The 17,025-nt window shown below is 41.3% G+C and overlaps 1 protein-coding gene across 2 annotated transcripts; it reads left to right on the forward strand.

The window, feature by feature from the left end:
* The first annotated feature begins 9,880 nt into the window (after positions 1-9,880).
* Positions 9,881-16,625, forward strand: faima (Fas apoptotic inhibitory molecule a). Of its 2 annotated transcripts, none has more exons than XM_076262722.1 (5): positions 9,881-9,993; positions 10,574-10,738; positions 10,967-11,195; positions 13,512-13,561; positions 14,984-16,625. In XM_076262722.1, exons 2-5 carry the CDS (start codon positions 10,625-10,627, stop codon positions 15,131-15,133), a joined length of 543 nt encoding a protein of 180 aa, XP_076118837.1. In that variant the 5' UTR covers positions 9,881-9,993; positions 10,574-10,624; the 3' UTR covers positions 15,134-16,625. The 2 variants fall into 2 exon arrangements, with proteins under 2 accessions (XP_076118837.1, XP_076118836.1); XM_076262721.1 differs by having other exon boundaries at positions 10,619-10,738.
* The last annotated feature ends 400 nt before the right edge of the window (positions 16,626-17,025 follow it).

The raw sequence follows: 17,025 nt of genomic DNA on the forward strand, positions 1-17,025 counted from the left end.
TAGTGAGTCCCATTTAGAAGTGGCTACTTCATTCGCGCTTTCCTTGACTCATGGAGCTGCGTGAATTTTATTACAACTTTTTGCCACGATATGGCAATTTAAGTCCGCTTGACACTACTGTAAGGCGTAAGCCATTGGTTTCCAAAGGAGATTTTATTTGTGTCGCCAGCATAGCCTATTGACAATTTATGTTGTAAATAGGCCTACCTTATAAGCCTACCTGTAGCTTAGGGAAGCTAACAGCTTTCTATTAGGATCTAGTTTGTTAGTTACAGTTTTGTCATAACTCCCTGATGCATTTTTGCATTTAGAATAGCCAGAACGTGAACAATATCGGGTGCCTATGGACTAGGCTTGGTGAACCCAGCCTGATCTGCCCGCTATTTATTTTTTGATTTATTAAAAGATTGAGCTTGGTCTGGTGAAAGCCAGACTAGCCATGGACCTCAGTTACACAATGCAAGGGAACATGAATCAGCCTATATTTGCACGAACAATAACGGACAACAGCTCTTCAACTTTGGCCCGTTAAAATGTGTATGAACAGTCTAGCGACGCATTTCATCAAGGCCCATTTGGACATGTCAGTTATTTGCACCACTAGATGTAAAACAGCATTTCGTTTCAGACTACTGTTACTTAATTTGTGCATTAACAATAACGTTTCAGACTACTGTTACTTAATTTGTGCATTGACAATAAAGTATTACATGAACTAAAGATGACTAAAATATTATGTAGAAGAAGAAACATTCACAAAAAAATCCATCCATCCAAAAATGACCTTTGTTTTTGATAGCTGTTGAAAACGGCATGGAACTGACAGAGATGTTTTTGTAAATAAATAAATAAATAAATAAATAAATAAATAACATTATGCTGATACATTTTGCTTTTCCCAAATACAATGTAGCCTACAGGTGTAAGTGACCTTTCATCAATCCAGTTGCAATGGATGAACTGTGATGAACTGCCCTACTTGTGATTGTTTAGAGATTTTAAAGGTTTTATAACAATGCTACATCTTCTTTGGCTATTCTACAATCTATTCACCTTTTCATCACCAGTAGGCTACTTTCTGTGCAGCCGCACACACACACTCAGGCATGCCAAACAAGCATACATAAAAGTTTCAAGAGTGGGGGATGGAGTAAAATATGGAGACAAATTGAAGTGTGATTTATTTTCGCGGAACGGATGTACAGGACTGAGCGGGAGGGACCACAAGAGGGAGGAAAAATTTCTTCAGGCTCTGGGATACACCCAGAGGTGGAAACAAATACATCAAAAACTATTTTTTTTTACAAACTAATATTGGCTCATGAAATGTAATACAAAATACTGATGCGAAAAATGTATTTCATTAAAAAACAAGTAATTAGTCATTTGAAAATACAAAAATACCCACATAATAATCAATATACCAACTTTTAAAAGGAACTTCAAGGCATATTATTAAAAGCTTATCCCCATGGGACAATAAATACTATTTCTTCATTGACTGCCAGGGGGCTATTAATTTCCACATATCAGGACACCTTGGTGGATGTTATCCAACATAAATCCTCATGTCAAATCCGTTAATATTGTCCTGTAGTGAGAATGAACATCAGCTATTAGATACTCAAGGTCATGGGGTCAAATGTCATAGTCATATGGGGTCCATATCCTAATGTTCCCCCTCAGTATCTTATCTGTATATTGTTTTCCAATTTTAGTCTTGTAGCACTTCACTAACCTGACAGGTCAAGCTTCTGAAGTTAGACAGATCTAATGCTTTTAAGTAGCCTGACGAGCCAGACCCACATTAAAATGTAGGGTCTGGGCACTCACCGTTCGCAGTGCTCAGTCCGAGGGGCGGGATAATCAGTTGTCTTTCAAATTCCCTCTGCACACAATAGGACAGCGGCAGCGCTATGAGTCCTATTGGCTAGTTCAAACGTTTGCCAACTTACAGTAATAAAAGCTTAACTCGTGTCACACTGTTCGCCAGCAGCAACATCCATCTTATTTGTTTTCAAGTAGCAGGGAATTCAAGCCAAACCGTTGCAACTCTGCCATCAATCATTATGTTAAGCCCACCTAACGACTCTATACACGATTTCATTGGCCTGATTAAGTTTTGATTTCTGGAGCTCACAAGCCAACGGAGAGTTGCTAGACTAGCCCTGGCAGCAAATGTAATTTGCTGCCGCTAGGGGCGCGTCTAGATTTCTAGGCTAGGGCTTATTGGTATGGCCGTCAGACTTCAGGGTGTACATAAACAATGGACTTCCCCACGGGGAGGCTGTAATTCAGGGTGTACTTAAACAATGGACTTCCCCACAGGCGACTGTAATTCAGGGTGTACTTAAACAATGGACATCCCCACAGGCGACTGTAATTCAGGGTGTACTTAAACAATGGACATCCCTACGGGCGGCTGTAATTCAGGGTGTACTTAAACAATGGACATCCCTACAGGCGGCTGTAATTCTGCAGTAGACACGAGGCTGAAGGCCCCACTTTGAATGAATGGAATGTTTGCGTTGGATAATTCAAGTCAAGTCAGTTTATTTATACAGCACATTGAGGGGTTGATCCATTGGGGGGTTGATCCAAACGGGGGGTTGATCCAAAGTGCTTTACAAATGATTATGTATGAAAAATAACAAAAGGGAACACAATTAAACACCTTAACATCAAAACTTGCCATAAACACACACACACACACACACAGTCAAACACACACATTATAAGTGCCATAAACACACACACAGTCAAACACACACATTACGTGCCATAAACATCAACAACTTCATCCAGCATTGCTTACAGCTTCTTTAGTAGTGTTTACTTTGTCTGTCTGCATGAACACACACAGACACTAAGCTGTTCTCTCTCCCTGTGTTAGCCGTTCTCTCTCCCTGAGGTCTAGCTAACGTAGTATAACTCACCTACTGAATCCTCAGTTATCGCTTAATCAAGTTATGAACTTACTCGGCGTAATACAATTAGGGATGTAACGATTACCGGTATAATGGTAAACTGCGATAAAAATGTTGACGATAACAATTACCCCTTTTCTTTTCAAATATCATAAATATCACGGTTAATTACCGCGGTGTGGAAGCCGTGTGTTTAATCCTTCCCAGCTTCATCCGAGCCTGCTTTTGACATCCAGTAGGCCTGGTACAATGAAACAAAACTGGTACCCTACTGATTCTGTTGTCTAATTGATTCTTTTAACTGCGATTCGGATTAGGCTACACCTGATTTTAAAAGGCGTAACATTTTCACCGCAAAATGTGCACTGTATCATGTAGCCACTCTGCGTCTTTGTATGTTCGCGTCCACATTAAATCCATTCCACTCACGTTATCAGGAGAATACAGTGGCCTAAAGTTTTATTTCGAACACTTACTTTGGTCTTACTCATTGGATCCAAATAACAGAAATAGCAAACTTCAAGTAATGGTAGGGTAAGTTAAGCTATAAGCACATAGCCAATTAAACATGACCAAGGAAAAAGTGAACGGGACACTTTTTGAAACTATTTCAGCTTTTGTAGGCCCATCAGTGCTTTCTGAACATATTGAACACACTTTTAAAAATAACGGGATAATACCGAAAACCGTGATAATTTTGGTCACTATAACCGTGAGGTTAAATTTTCATACCGTTACATCCCTAAATACAATATTATCAAACTAGCTAGAGTTAAACGTAACGTCCTCTCTAGACATAGCAGCTAGACTACGAGTTTGTTGCTAAACAGGTAACGTTAACGGCAGCTTGCTTGCTTTCTTGATTAGAAGATAATGAGCCGAGTCGTTTTAAAAAGACTTTACACACTGCATTCGAATAAAAACCGTGGCCTGTAGGAATCAATGACGCAAGGAGAACGCTACTGCGCATGCGCACAAGTTAATTACGGGATGTGTAGTTTTAGGGAGCACCAGATTGTATGCATTAGAAGCTGAGACAGTTGGATTCACAGGTGACACCTGTGCCAGTGTTCTGATTAGCCCGGGAACTGCTCTGGGAGCTTAACGAGCGCAGCTGGCTTTAGGCCATTATGACATCCATTCAAGTCTATGGGGGAAAAATTAGCTTTTTAACATTTTTAATCCCCTATTTCTCAAAAAGTATAAACTTTCTGAAATAATCTGAAATAATAACTCTCTTGCCCCACTCCAGACCTACACAAGGGTAATTTTCAACATGTCTGTACGTTAAGCGGTTAGAGTCGCATTCATTCTTGAAAAGGTAAAAAGAAAAGGTTATAATAAGAAGAAATCAGGATATTTCAAGATAGTGGATTCCATCCACACACACACACACACACAGGGTCACAGAACATACCGGTGTGTATGGACAGCATTTGTACGGTCCACATCACTAGTGTCCAAGAGAAGCAGGGCAGCATGGCTAGACTATCCAATGCAATTCCTAAAGTGTGTGTGTGTGTGTGTGTGTGTGTGCAGCTAGTTCAGAGAAAGAGGATGTAGAGGAGGTGCAGAAATCAGGACTGTGCAATAGATGTTCTCAGCAATAGATGTTCTCAGAGATCTCAAAGCTAGTGTGTACGTCCGCTATGCATGAAACCTGTGTGTGTGTGTGTTTTCAGATGGGTACTAAGTTTATTTTCCCCCACAAGTCCCTCCCTACCTAGACCAAAGGCACTCAGTCACACACACACACTCATACTCTCTCTCTCTCTCTCACACACACACACACACACACCAGGCGCGCGGAACAAGTTTCAAAGTGCAGGGACCAGATAACGACCCCCTGCCCCCCATCCATAAAGTTGAACAAATGCATGTGGTTATTGTACAGATAAATATAAATAGCCTACTGTCATGCAGTTTATGGGCTACAGAGTTGAGCCATGGTCATGCAGTCCAACTTGGAGTGAATTCACACTCAGGGGAGCCTCTTTCTCCACTCGTAGCTGAGCAGAGTTGGGTGTAACACGTGTCACAGTCTGGCTCATAACTGGACAAAGATGGGAGGACACACAAGGGGTTTGCGGTATAACAATGCATAATTTATTTACAATAATAGAATATATACAAAACGTTGCAGATCTACAAACTAAGGAAACTAAAGAATAACGCAACCATAATCAACAGCCCAAGCCAGCATCTGGCCTGCGATCAGGCAGGCACCAAACGGAGGACCAGCATCAGGGTCGAGAGAGAGAAAACACTGGCAGCTCCATAGATTTAAAAAGGGTTAGCCTACACCGGGCCCTTGGTGTAAGCCAATCAGCAGCTAGCTCTGCTTCCTCTCCAACCTCAGCCTGAAACTTAAACAATAGAGTGACACCTGGTGCACTGGTGGAACTCTGCACCCCCATGAGGGAGCAGCGACACGGGAACCCCACGGGACCGTGACACACGTCATTAATCACACTACCGGTCCTACCAGTGAGTGAGCTGGTTCAGGTGAGTTTAACAGGTGACGTCTCTGGTTCAGGTGAGTTTAACAGGTAACGTCTCTGGTTCAGGTGAGTTTAAGGGGTTATTCTTCAATATTTCCTCACAGGGGATGCCCCTGACCCCCGTAGCATTTGGGATGCCCAAAAGTATTTTATGCCATGGGGCCCAAATTCTCCACCAACACCCAATCAATAATTAGCTTTTTTGCTAACCAGTAGGCCACGGCTGCCCCAAAAAGAGTGATTGGTGTATTCACTGGAAATGTCAGCCCATCTGAGCACTTTTGCAGATACTGCATCATTTTTTTAACTCAATTTCAGGCTGACTCTAACTAATCTGTGGAAGAACAGACCACTGATAACTACAGGGCAGCGATCAAACAAGTAGGCCTACAATCAAAACATGAACAAGTAGCCCTACAATCCAAAACAAGAACAAGTAGGCCTATCAAAACAAGAACATGGAATTAGGCTCAGGTCAGTGTCCTGGCCCTCACTGACAGTGTGTATGTCATAGATGTCTTCCTACATGAAGACAGACACCGGCAGTGACGTTGCTCTGGTAATACTGAGAAGAGTGTCTGATTGGTTGTCGTCGCTAGGGGAAGAGGGAAACACTGATTTATTTGTTTATTGTTTTGTTTATTTATTTACTTGTTTACTGTTGTCATGTGTGGATGTAAAGGTATTCCATAGTGACTAGTTTGCAGGAGCACACAAAAGGCATGAGGGACAGAGGGGAAGCCGACCAGTGAGGGCGATCCAGCTCGTGTATGGGAAGCAAGTCTCCTTCAGTGATGAGAACCATCACGGGCTTTGAAAGCAAGTCTCCTTCAGTGATGAGAGTGAGTAACTCCCTTGCCAACGAGTTAAATGTTTTTTATGCACGATTTGAAGACTCATGCACCCTTACTATAGAAGCGGATGAGAACGATAGTGAGGAAACTCCATTCACTGTTTCCGAGTATGACGTGAGAAACGTGTTTAAGAAGGCAAAGTGCAGGAAGGCTGCAAGACCAGGTGGCATTTCTGGGAGGGTACTGAAATCCTGCGCTAACCAGCTAGCCCCTGTGTTTACACACATTTTCAACACGTCATTGGCACAAGCTATCGTTCCAACATGCTTTAAGAAGTCTACTATTGTACCTATGCCAAAAAACAAAAGCCCATCATGCCTAAATGACTACCGTCCAGTGGCCCTGACATCAACACTGATGAAGTGCTTTGAAAAGCTTGTGAAGAATTTCATTTGCTCATCTTTACCAAGCTCCTTCGACCCCCTCCAGTTTGCCTATAGAACCAACAGGTCCAGAGATGATGCCATCTCCAACCTCCTGCACACCACCCTAAACCACCTGGAGGCAGGAAAGGGGAAGTATGTGAGAAAGCTATTTATTATGACCGCCGCGCAGCGAAGCGGCGTAGATTTAGTCAGATTTTTTCTTTTTATTTTTTTTTTCTTTCTTTTTCGCAAGTCCAAATTTCCGTCAATGAGTCCCGGGACACTGAAAGACCGGGGTACACGAAACTTGGTGGGCATGTAACCCCACATGGATAGCATGGAACCATCGTTTTTCGTTTTGATCTGTAACCCCCCCGCTTGACTGGACCCCCCGAAAGGAGGGTAGGGCAGACACAGTTTTCTGTGAATATCTCGAAAACCGTGGGGTTTAGGAGGACCATTTTTTTTGTATGTTGATCTCAAGGGGCCATGTCAACCCATTCCATAACCACTCATTTCATGTATAGCGCCACCTAGTTAAACACAAAAAAGTAAAAATGAGGTGTTGTAATCGAAGGTATCTGTGACCTAACAAAGTCAAAACTGTACAAAATTGGAAGTGTAGGATCATTATGACACCCTCTGTATGCACGCCAAATTTTGTGGAATTCCGTTCATGGGGGGCCACACAATAAATTAATTTATGTTACTATACACCAACTGGCCTGTAGGTGGCCGGAGACAGTTTTCTGTGAATATCTCGAGAACCGTAGGGCCTAGGAGGTCCATCTTTTTTATGTATGTTGGTCTTAAGGGGGCATGTCAACCCATCCCATTACCACTTATTTCATGTATAGCGCCACCTAGTTAAAAATTAAAAAAAAAAAAATAGGTGTTTTCATCACAATATCTCTGGCTGACAAGGTTAAAACTGCACGAAATTAAAAGTGTAGGATCATTATGACACCCTCCGAATGCATGCCAAGTTTTGTGTACTTTCGTTCATGGGGGGCCTTACAATAAAATAATTTATGTGTACATTTAGTGACGTACACCAACAAGGATTCCCGGGACACTGAAAGACCGGGGTACACGAAACTTGGTGGGCATGTACCCCCACATGGATAGCATGGAAACGTCATTTTTCGTTTTGATCTGTAGCCCCCCCGCTGGACTGGACCCCCCAAAGGAGGGTAGGGCAGACACAGTTCTCTGTGAATATCTTGAGAACTGTAGGGCCTAGGATGACCATTTTTTTCCGTATATTTGCCTCCAGGGGTCATGTTAACCCATTTCATGTGCACACATGTGCACAAACAGATACACTCACACACACACATACATTCACAGTAATCATACGTATGACACATACTCACACAGTAGACATATGTACGCTTGCATGCACAGGCACATACGCAGGCACAAACACAAGCACGCACGCACACCCACACACACACCCACACACACACACACACACACACTCACACACACACACACACACACACACACACACACACATAACATAAACATAACACAAACAATCAAGAATTTCTCAGAATTATAAACAGGCAAGATGGAGGTGGGGTTGTATAAAATTAATTTTACATGTGAAATCTATGAACTAATCATGTTTTGGTACTTGTTGTCTAGCAGATACCAGTGAGAATTGAGTGTGGATAATGCAATTTAGTGAGACAGTTAGAATCATATAGGCCTTTCAGCGTGATTTCTTTTTGTGGAAAAAATGTGCTGGACTGGGCGGCGGTCATATTTTGTACCGCTCTGCGGTACATCTAGTTATATAACCTTTACACATTTGTTGAATTATGGTACTAATAAAAACTACAGGATAGTAAGAGCTGAAATGTTGCTTCATTTATCCAATTTCCACCACTATGGTCGGTCTTGGGCCTGAATTCTGGCAACTTTGAAAACCAGCTTCTTTTGAAGATGAACTTTTCAGTTTCAACTAATGCATATTAGTAGCTGCTGGACATAGGTGGCATGTGTGTGTGTGTGTGTGTGTGTGTGTGTGTGCGTGACGGTGACCTGGGGAGTAAGCCCTAGAAATGCTCATGCCACATGACCAAAATGTTCTCCCTATACAAGCAGGTCATTTTTTTTGTGTGAAAGAAATAAGTTATTTATTTTTCATTTCAGAGAATTGTGCCTAAAAAGTCCTAGAAAAGAATGTGATTTGATTTGATGAGTGAGATTAAGAAGATATGGGAACCCTGAATATGCTTTATGCTTTACTATAAGTAAGCCAAAATAAAGTTTACAATAAAAGTTCAAAATAAAACCGCTTGCTTTTTACTTTTTACTTTTACTTCAAATACTTAAGTACATTAAATATCAGAAAATTACTTTTGATACTTAAGTACAGTATATATCAGATACTTTAAGACTTTTACTTAAGTAATATTCTAAAAGGCAACTTTCACTTCTACCAAAGTCTTTTTCTAGTACGATACTTGTACTTTTACTCAAGTATTGCTTTCTAGTACTTATACAACACTGACTGTAGCCTAGCAGGTGCGTAACCCACAAAAGCCACTGAACAGGGGAAAGGATGCTTTGGAAAAATAAACCATGAAAAAACGAATCACTTCACCGCTATGTTCGTATTTTCTTTGTTTAAAAACGTTGTATATGATGGCCTTGAAGTCTTGAGTAACTGAATTGGCTGCACCATAAAGCATACAAGTTCGTGCATGCTCTCTGCAACGCAAACAGGATTTTGGTTCCATAGCCAAGTAATTCTGCTAGGCTACGTTGTAAACAGATAAATGTGTTTATTTGAAGCTCACATACAAATACTGTAGGTCAGCTTCAAGTAGGCATATTCACACTTACGTGTCTACTTCAAGTATTAGCCTATACGCACAATCGATTTTATTTTGTCATTGTTATAGCCTACTGAATGATAACATTTTGGGTTATTTGAGAAAAAGATATTTAAGTATTCTAAATGCAATCCCAATCTCAAACTACATTTGATTTTTTCCAATCCTGCAAAAACCAAAAAAAATAAAAATAGGCCTACGTATTTCAAATATATCTAATTAAACTAGTGCCCTGTCCTCTGGTTACACCACACCGGTGGGGCTGGAGGCCTTTTCACCAAAGATTCTAGAGCGGAGCTTTTCACTATCCTCCCAACCCGTTAGGTGGCAGTATGGTATCTTGAGTGGAAAACACACCGGAGAAGAAGCACCTTTCGTTTCCATAGTGACCAATCAGTTGTTTCTAGCTACCATCAACCAGTCTCTCTCACCCTAACTTAGCGAAAGCGCGCATAGCTTAACCAGATAGGATATCAATCTTCCTTTCTGTTCGAGTCCAGGTAAGCTATCTAACATGCTTGCAGTGTGTCATGATCATAGACAGTAAAAGATAGGTCATGATTCCATAGCTACGTTAGCATAATTTTCGCTAGCGTGCACAGATGTTAGCTAACGTTAGTTTATCCCAGGTTAACGATAGTGCTAGTTCTAATTTGGTTAACTTTAATGTGCCTTTTAGGTGACTGGAAATCTATCTTATCTCAGATCTCACAGGCGCTCACCTCCTCCTCCTCCTTTCCTAAATCATCTCTGTTTTGATGCTAACGTTAGAAGCTACTTGTGCTTGCTAGGTTGATAAAGTTGACCAGGTTAATGTTTCGTAACGTTAACCCCAGCAGCAGCAATCCCATGAAAAAAAGTGTTTGTAACGTAACGTTCGCGGTAATCAGCTTGTTGCTGTTGGCTGCAAATTAACTGGAATCAGAACATTAACGTTAGGTAAATTGACGTTATAACATCAGACTTAGTGAACTATCGTTAGCTGATAACATGTGCCAAGGAACCAACATAGGCAAACGTTCCATACATTCATTTAGGTAATATTAGCTAGCTTTATACATATTTGACCGTGTTCTGTAGGTACTTGGGCTCAGAAGTTGAACTACTGGTGCGGTTTTATATCAGGTCAGGATGTCGAGCGACCTGGTGGGCGTGTGGGAGGTTGCTCTGAGCGATGGAGTCCATAGGATCGAGTTTGAACATGGCACAACCACCGGGAAACGGGTCATCTGCATAGATGGCAAGGTAAGGGTACATATTTACCAACCTCAAAGGACACCTGCTTTCACCAATGTCATCAAAGTGTGACTAGAGTCAAGTCCATGTGTGCTGGCTGTAGGCATGACTACAAATTATGTAGACTGTGTGCTTTGTGAATAAATCAACTTACTATCTTACCATTAGGCTGTATTGAGCACAAACAAATCAATATGTGAGTAGTGAAGTCTTTATATCTTCCTCCTCTCTGTACAGGAAGTTCTACGAAGGGACTGGATGTTCAAACTGGTTGGGAAGGAGACGTTTTATGTGGGGAGCTCAGACACCAAGGCCACCATAAACATTGATGCGGTGAGCGGCTTTGCCTACGAGTACACGCTAGAGATCAATGGAAAGAGCTTGAAGAAGTATATGGAGAATCGCTCAAAGGTGACCAGTACTTGGCTGCTCAACCTAGATGGCACAGACTGCAGGGTTGTCCTGGGTAAGGCTTCACATTTTAATTTTCCATAAACTGCACAAAAGAGGGAACACCGGGCAGTTCAAATACAAAGAATGGCATGTGATTGTGGCATAAATGGAGTTGAAACTGAGCTAGGCTCTGCACTGGGTGACAGTGGGTTCATTGGCAGCATGTGGTGTCATGCTTAAGCAGTGAGCCTGTCAGCAAGTTGCAAGGCTTGTGATCTCTTAATCTGATTACAGCACACCATCTGCATACAGTCAGCACCTGTCAACCACCTTGACTACCTGACCTACCATCAGATTGCCAGCTCTGTAAGACCTCAGAAAATAAAACCAAGCTTCGTGGAGCCAGAGTAAGATGTCACATCTAGCTGTAAAATGCTGGTGTGGAGGAAGGCAATTGGCTGATGTCTAGAAGTTAAATGATGCTCAATGGAGCCTTGATGCAGCCATAACACACATGAATACCTAAACACAAAGTAGACACGCATTCTCACATTCATATTCTATATTCATATTAACTTAAAGGTTGTATCAGCGATTTCAGGCCCAAAAAAGGGCCAAACATAAATGATCACATTCATCTAATTTTTCCTAAGGATCCGCTAGCTGTCTGCCCCATAAGCAGGCCGTCAAAAAAACGCGTCTCTGTAGGCAGCCTAGGCTCCGAGATCACAAAAACAATTGCTACCAACAAGGGTTGGCAACCCACTCAAAGGCAAAATAAAGGTGTTTCAACCAATAACCGACGAGATGCGCGTTTAGGAGAGTTTTAATTGCACGGGAGGGAGGGGGAGGGAGTAGCGAGCTAGCTCTCTGTTTTGTTTGAACATCAACAGAAGTGACGTATCCCGATATCACTGATACAACTTTTAAAACAATGTTCAAAAAACAATTTCAATGTTGTCACACGTGTATGCTTTTGTTAAAGTGATTTATTCATATTTTGAGTTTTGAATGAGTTTATTTCACAAATGTAAGCAAGAGAGGATCATCATGTATGTTGGTTGCTAGGCAGGATGGCGGGGGAGTGGTTTGTTTACAAAATTGCTTTCAACTGAGTGCCCCAGTGGCTGCAACTGGTACTGAGGGAAATGTTTGTTTTTCTTCAAGCCGCCATGGGATGGATGTTCCACACCCTTGTACTCTGACTGATTGCAAGCATGCCTTTGTTAAACGGGCATTAAAGAAAGACCCTTTAGAAAATATGTTGAAATCGCATATTGGCAGGTAGCAGATGTACTGTGCAGTTCAGCTTTCATTTCCCGTATTTTGATAATAATAATTGTGTGATAACAATATTGACTATGTAGGCTATGCCTTGACAATTTCAGGATTATTTTGTTCACTAATTTTAACAAGGGAGCATTATACATTTTAGTCACAAGATAGTGTATGGAGTGGTTTATTATTGTAATTGTTTCTTTTCTGTGTGCCCTAGTCATATTGTTCTATCTGGTACAGAAGGACTTTTCCCTGTAGCCAACATGGGACTTTCCCCACCTTTGGACTCTGTGATTGATTGCACACATGCCTTATTATTGCACACATGCCTTATTATTGCACACATGCCTTATTATTGCACACATGCCTTATGATTGTAAACTGATGTGATGTTTCACTTCGCAGTGGTCAGCTGGTTTATACAATTTAACATGGGGCCCTTTATTGAAGTTGTGTAGGTCTATTGCAGCTTCTGGTTGTTGTTGCTTGTCTAATTACACTTATAAAAAACAATCCATAAACTATAGCATTTGTCAGCCATCAACACATGTCCCTCATTTCCTCCTGAAGGTTGCACACTGAAGAAGTCACGCGCCGAAACGCGTCTGTGCAAATAAAAGTGTAGGGCCTCTCTCCTACTTTACGTATTCTAACTATCCAGGCCAGCTCTCTTAAAGTTCAAAAGTATACACATTGAGTGAAGCCTGCTCCTATCCTCACTTTCCTCATTCCAGGCCAGCTCTCTTAAAGTTTAAAAGTATACACATTGAGTGAAGCCTGCTCCTATCCACATTTACCTAATTTCCTCATGCTCATCAGCTGACATTATTTCCAGTAACACCATGCTTAAAGGATGGATAGGGACGCTGAGCCTCCCCTCACCTCACATCCGCCGCTTGCGTAGTCTCTGTACCAGGCATGGCAGAGCAGACCCTCAGGCTGACACTGTTCTTTTCTTATAGATGTTTGCTAAGTATAATGGGATCCCAAGATATGGGATGGGCGACATTTTGAAGTAGTGATTTACAGTCCTGGTCCACATGAGTTGACTAATGTTGCAGTGTTACTTCACTTGGTTTTTAACTGTTGGAATTTTCTTAACACTTTACAGAGAAAGATACCATGGACATTTGGTGTAATGGACACAAGATGGAAACAGCTGTGAGTATCTATCAGCCCACAATTACAGAACAGCAGAAGCCAAGTGAAAGCTACCTCCATATACTTTATACATTGGACTACTACTTCATTGAAGATATTTTAAATGTATTGCAAAAAACACTTGTACACAATTTCAATTCAATTTCAATTTATTGTGCTTATAGAGCGCCAAAACATAACACATGTATCATGGCGCTTTACAGAATGTAGGCAATCAGAGAAAGAAGGAAAGAAAGGAAGAAAAGGAAAGCAAGAGAGAGGCCCATGGGTAACAGGGGCGAGGAAAAACTCCCTAGAATTGGAGATATATATAGGAAGAAACCTCGAGCAGATCCACGACTCAAGGGCCTGACCCATCTGCCTAGGGTCAGTACATGACAGTAAGGTCTGTATACATGACAAATGCATATGATAGTCGGGTGTAGAGAATAAGACATGGTGTTAAGCACTTGAGCTGAAAGTTACAAGAGGTGGGATGATTACGTATCCGTTATGGTTATTCGTTATTCCTGATTTAGTGACAGAAAGTTCAATAGTCCAGCGTTGGGATTGTCCAGGGGAAGGGAGTTTTCGAGGGGCATGTGGTGGGTTGGCGGATGGGCCAGTAATCCGGGCAGAGTTGTCATAGGCTGGTGGTGGGTCGCTAGGCTGTACGGGCCAGGAGTCCAGATAGGGGGCAGTAATAGGGCAGTCGAGGATGGGACTTCAGGTGAGATGGGTGAGAGGAGGGCCAACACACGGATGGTTGATGACTGGTGATGATATACCTCACAAGTGAGGTACAGTAAGGGGGAAGAAAGAGAGATGTAGAGTGGGTTAGTATTACTGAAAATCAAAATGGTTAATGTCAATAAGTAATCAGTAGTACTATATATTGTTACAGTATACCATGGTGGGAATAGGCAAGAGAGGGAGAGTTGAGAGAGAGAGAGAGAGAAGGGGGGAGAGGAGAGGGGGGGGGTTGTACGGCGTGACACATGAAAAGTCCATGACAGCACTATGCTATAGCAGCATAACTAAGGCATGGTGACAAGTGTTGAATGTGTAGAATGCTAATTCTGAAATAGATAGTTGGGATGTACTGTATGTTAATTAAGCTCTTTTGGCCTTTAGTGAAAGTCCTACAAACAAATGAAAGACAAATTGTGCACCAAGTATAAGTAGGCCTAAAACTGAAATAATGACCACCATTGTGCACCATTTGGCAGGTTGAAAGCAAACAATGTCTTCTACTTTGAGACGGTGTTAATACTGTACTGTAGTACAGCAGTCTAATCAGCAGACTGTGTGCAGTATCTACACCGTTGAATACAACTTATTTTCTCAGTGAAATGGTGCAGATAGGAACGCAGGTATTGTTGAAACATGCATTCTTTTAAATTACCTCTCTCTGTCTTCCGACCCTCTCCTTCACTTACACAGGGCGAGTTTGTGGACGATGGCACAGAAACACATTTTACCCTGAGTGACCATGACTGTTGCATCAAGGCTGTCAGCAGTGGTAAAAGAAGAGACGGCATCATCCACACGCTCTTAGTGGATGGCAACGAGGTGGCAGAATGCACAGAGTAATGAGAGAAAGAGGAGAGAGAGAAGAGAGAGAAGAGAGAGGGTAAAGAGAGAAAGAGGAGAGAGAGAAGAGAGAGGGTAAAGTTATACAGGTTTTGAATGAGAGAGAGAGCATTGGCTGTTGATGACAAGATTAGCCATACAAGCAACACATTTTAAAGGTCCAACATTTCAAAGTCTTCAGGCGCACAAAAACTGCAAACAGAAGTATAGACTGAGGCGTGCATCACCAGCATGAAATCGATTCATAGTGGTCTGATTGGGAACAGAAAGATGTTAACCAGTTCAGCTGAGCCAGTCTTGCGTGAATAGCAATGTTGGTGGGATGTGGAGACAGAGAAAGGCAATAACATCTCCCACATCTTAGGAATTTCTTAGGAAGTGCACTTCGCTGTCACTGTGTTTTTCAATTCATTATGTGCTGAGAGACATTTATACAGCCTGACAAGGCCTCTGTGTTTACTAGTTCAGACTTTAACAATGTGCCAGTCTTGCTATTTTATCTTCTCAGTTGTTAAACAGTGGTAGTTTATACACTAGTAGTCTTGGTGTCTTTATTTAAGTTGACTGGAAATAAGGATGGTTTTTATTTTACCCTCACCTGGTTTGAACTTTGTGTCAACTTATGCGGCAGATCCTTCTCATTTGGAGATGCTGCAACAGTACAGGCATTTTTTAATGGAGGGATGCTATCGAAATGTGACGTTCCCACTGCATTTGTTTTGCAACCCGCACGCATACACTGAAAATGTGACGTTCCCACTGCATTTGTTTTGTAACCCGCACACATACACTGAAAATGTGACGTTCCCACTGCATTTGTTTTGTAACCCGCACACATACACTGAAAATGGGGGCATCTATAGTGCAGCTATAAAGCCACTGTCCTTTGTCCACTGTCCTTGACAGTGTTTACAGTGTATATCAATACTTTTATTGTAGTATAGACATATGTTGACTGACTGTTTTAGGTCCTTGCGGTTACTGAACACTGCTGTTAGCGTTAACACAATATCAACAATTACACAATTTAACCCCTCTAGTCCTGACCCAGTCTCATGCAGGAAAAAAAACTTTATCATGACTGTAATTTTTCTTCTCTAGAGACTTGTTGCCTCAGCCATGGAAAAAATGTGACCTGTGTTTGAGTATTTTATTTGCAAACATAGTCAAAAGTGTCATGTTTGTACCTACTACATACAAATACTGTAGAAATGAATCAGCCAACAGATATTTTTGTCATTTTACTGACTTTAAAAACACATACAGTATATGGCTATTTTATATAATTTACCCAGATATATTATAAAAGCCGAGGTTGTATATTGTGGCAGGTGATTAACTACCAGTTATTGGGTTAGATATTCTTGTATTGTCTCAAGAAGGCTCTAAGAGATAGATTTTGTTTATTGTTTGTTTGTTTTTGTTTATCAAATGATTGTAATGTATACATACAACAATGTTATATGTATCATGATTACTTCTTGTTACAAATATGTGTGCTACAATCACAACTGTAAATGTATTGTATAATAAAACCTTTGAATTGTTTATTTTTAGTTGTAATGCATCATTCCATTTAAGACTAACACATATTCTCCTTCGGATTCATTGATGTTCTTGAGAGATGAAAGAATGTTTTCATGACCACACAACCAATCAAAACCATATTAATCATATATTTCATGACAGGATTAGTGTACTGAATTCAGATTCAGACGTCAACAGAAATACACACTTTTGTCTCTAATAACCCTTCCACAATAACCCTTTCCAAAGTCCACGTAATTTCCCCCAGCTAAGCTAGAGTATCTCATGGTTAAGTGTAGACCTTTCTATTCTGCCCAGAGAGTTTACAGCAACTGTAGTAACAGCAGCTTACCTCCGGATGCTAA

The sequence above is a fragment of the Alosa pseudoharengus genome, unplaced genomic scaffold, assembly GCF_046254945.1.
Source record: "Alosa pseudoharengus isolate Yale_2024_CS ecotype anadromous, Long Island Sound unplaced genomic scaffold, YU_APseudo_1.1 YU_APseudo_1.1_scf_3, whole genome shotgun sequence".
NCBI classification, from domain to species: Eukaryota; Metazoa; Chordata; class Actinopteri; order Clupeiformes; family Clupeidae; genus Alosa; species Alosa pseudoharengus.

Excerpts from the sequence above, each read along its gene's own strand:
- faima (XM_076262722.1), top strand. The coding sequence starts at position 10,625 with ATGTCGAGCGACCTGGTGGGCGTGTGGGAGGTTGCTCTGAGCGATGGA. Across the intron at positions 10,739-10,966 it reads TCATCTGCATAGATGGCAAG|GAAGTTCTACGAAGGGACTG; the intron begins GTAAGGGTACAT and ends CTCTCTGTACAG. Across the intron at positions 11,196-13,511 it reads AGACTGCAGGGTTGTCCTGG|AGAAAGATACCATGGACATT; the intron begins GTAAGGCTTCAC and ends AACACTTTACAG.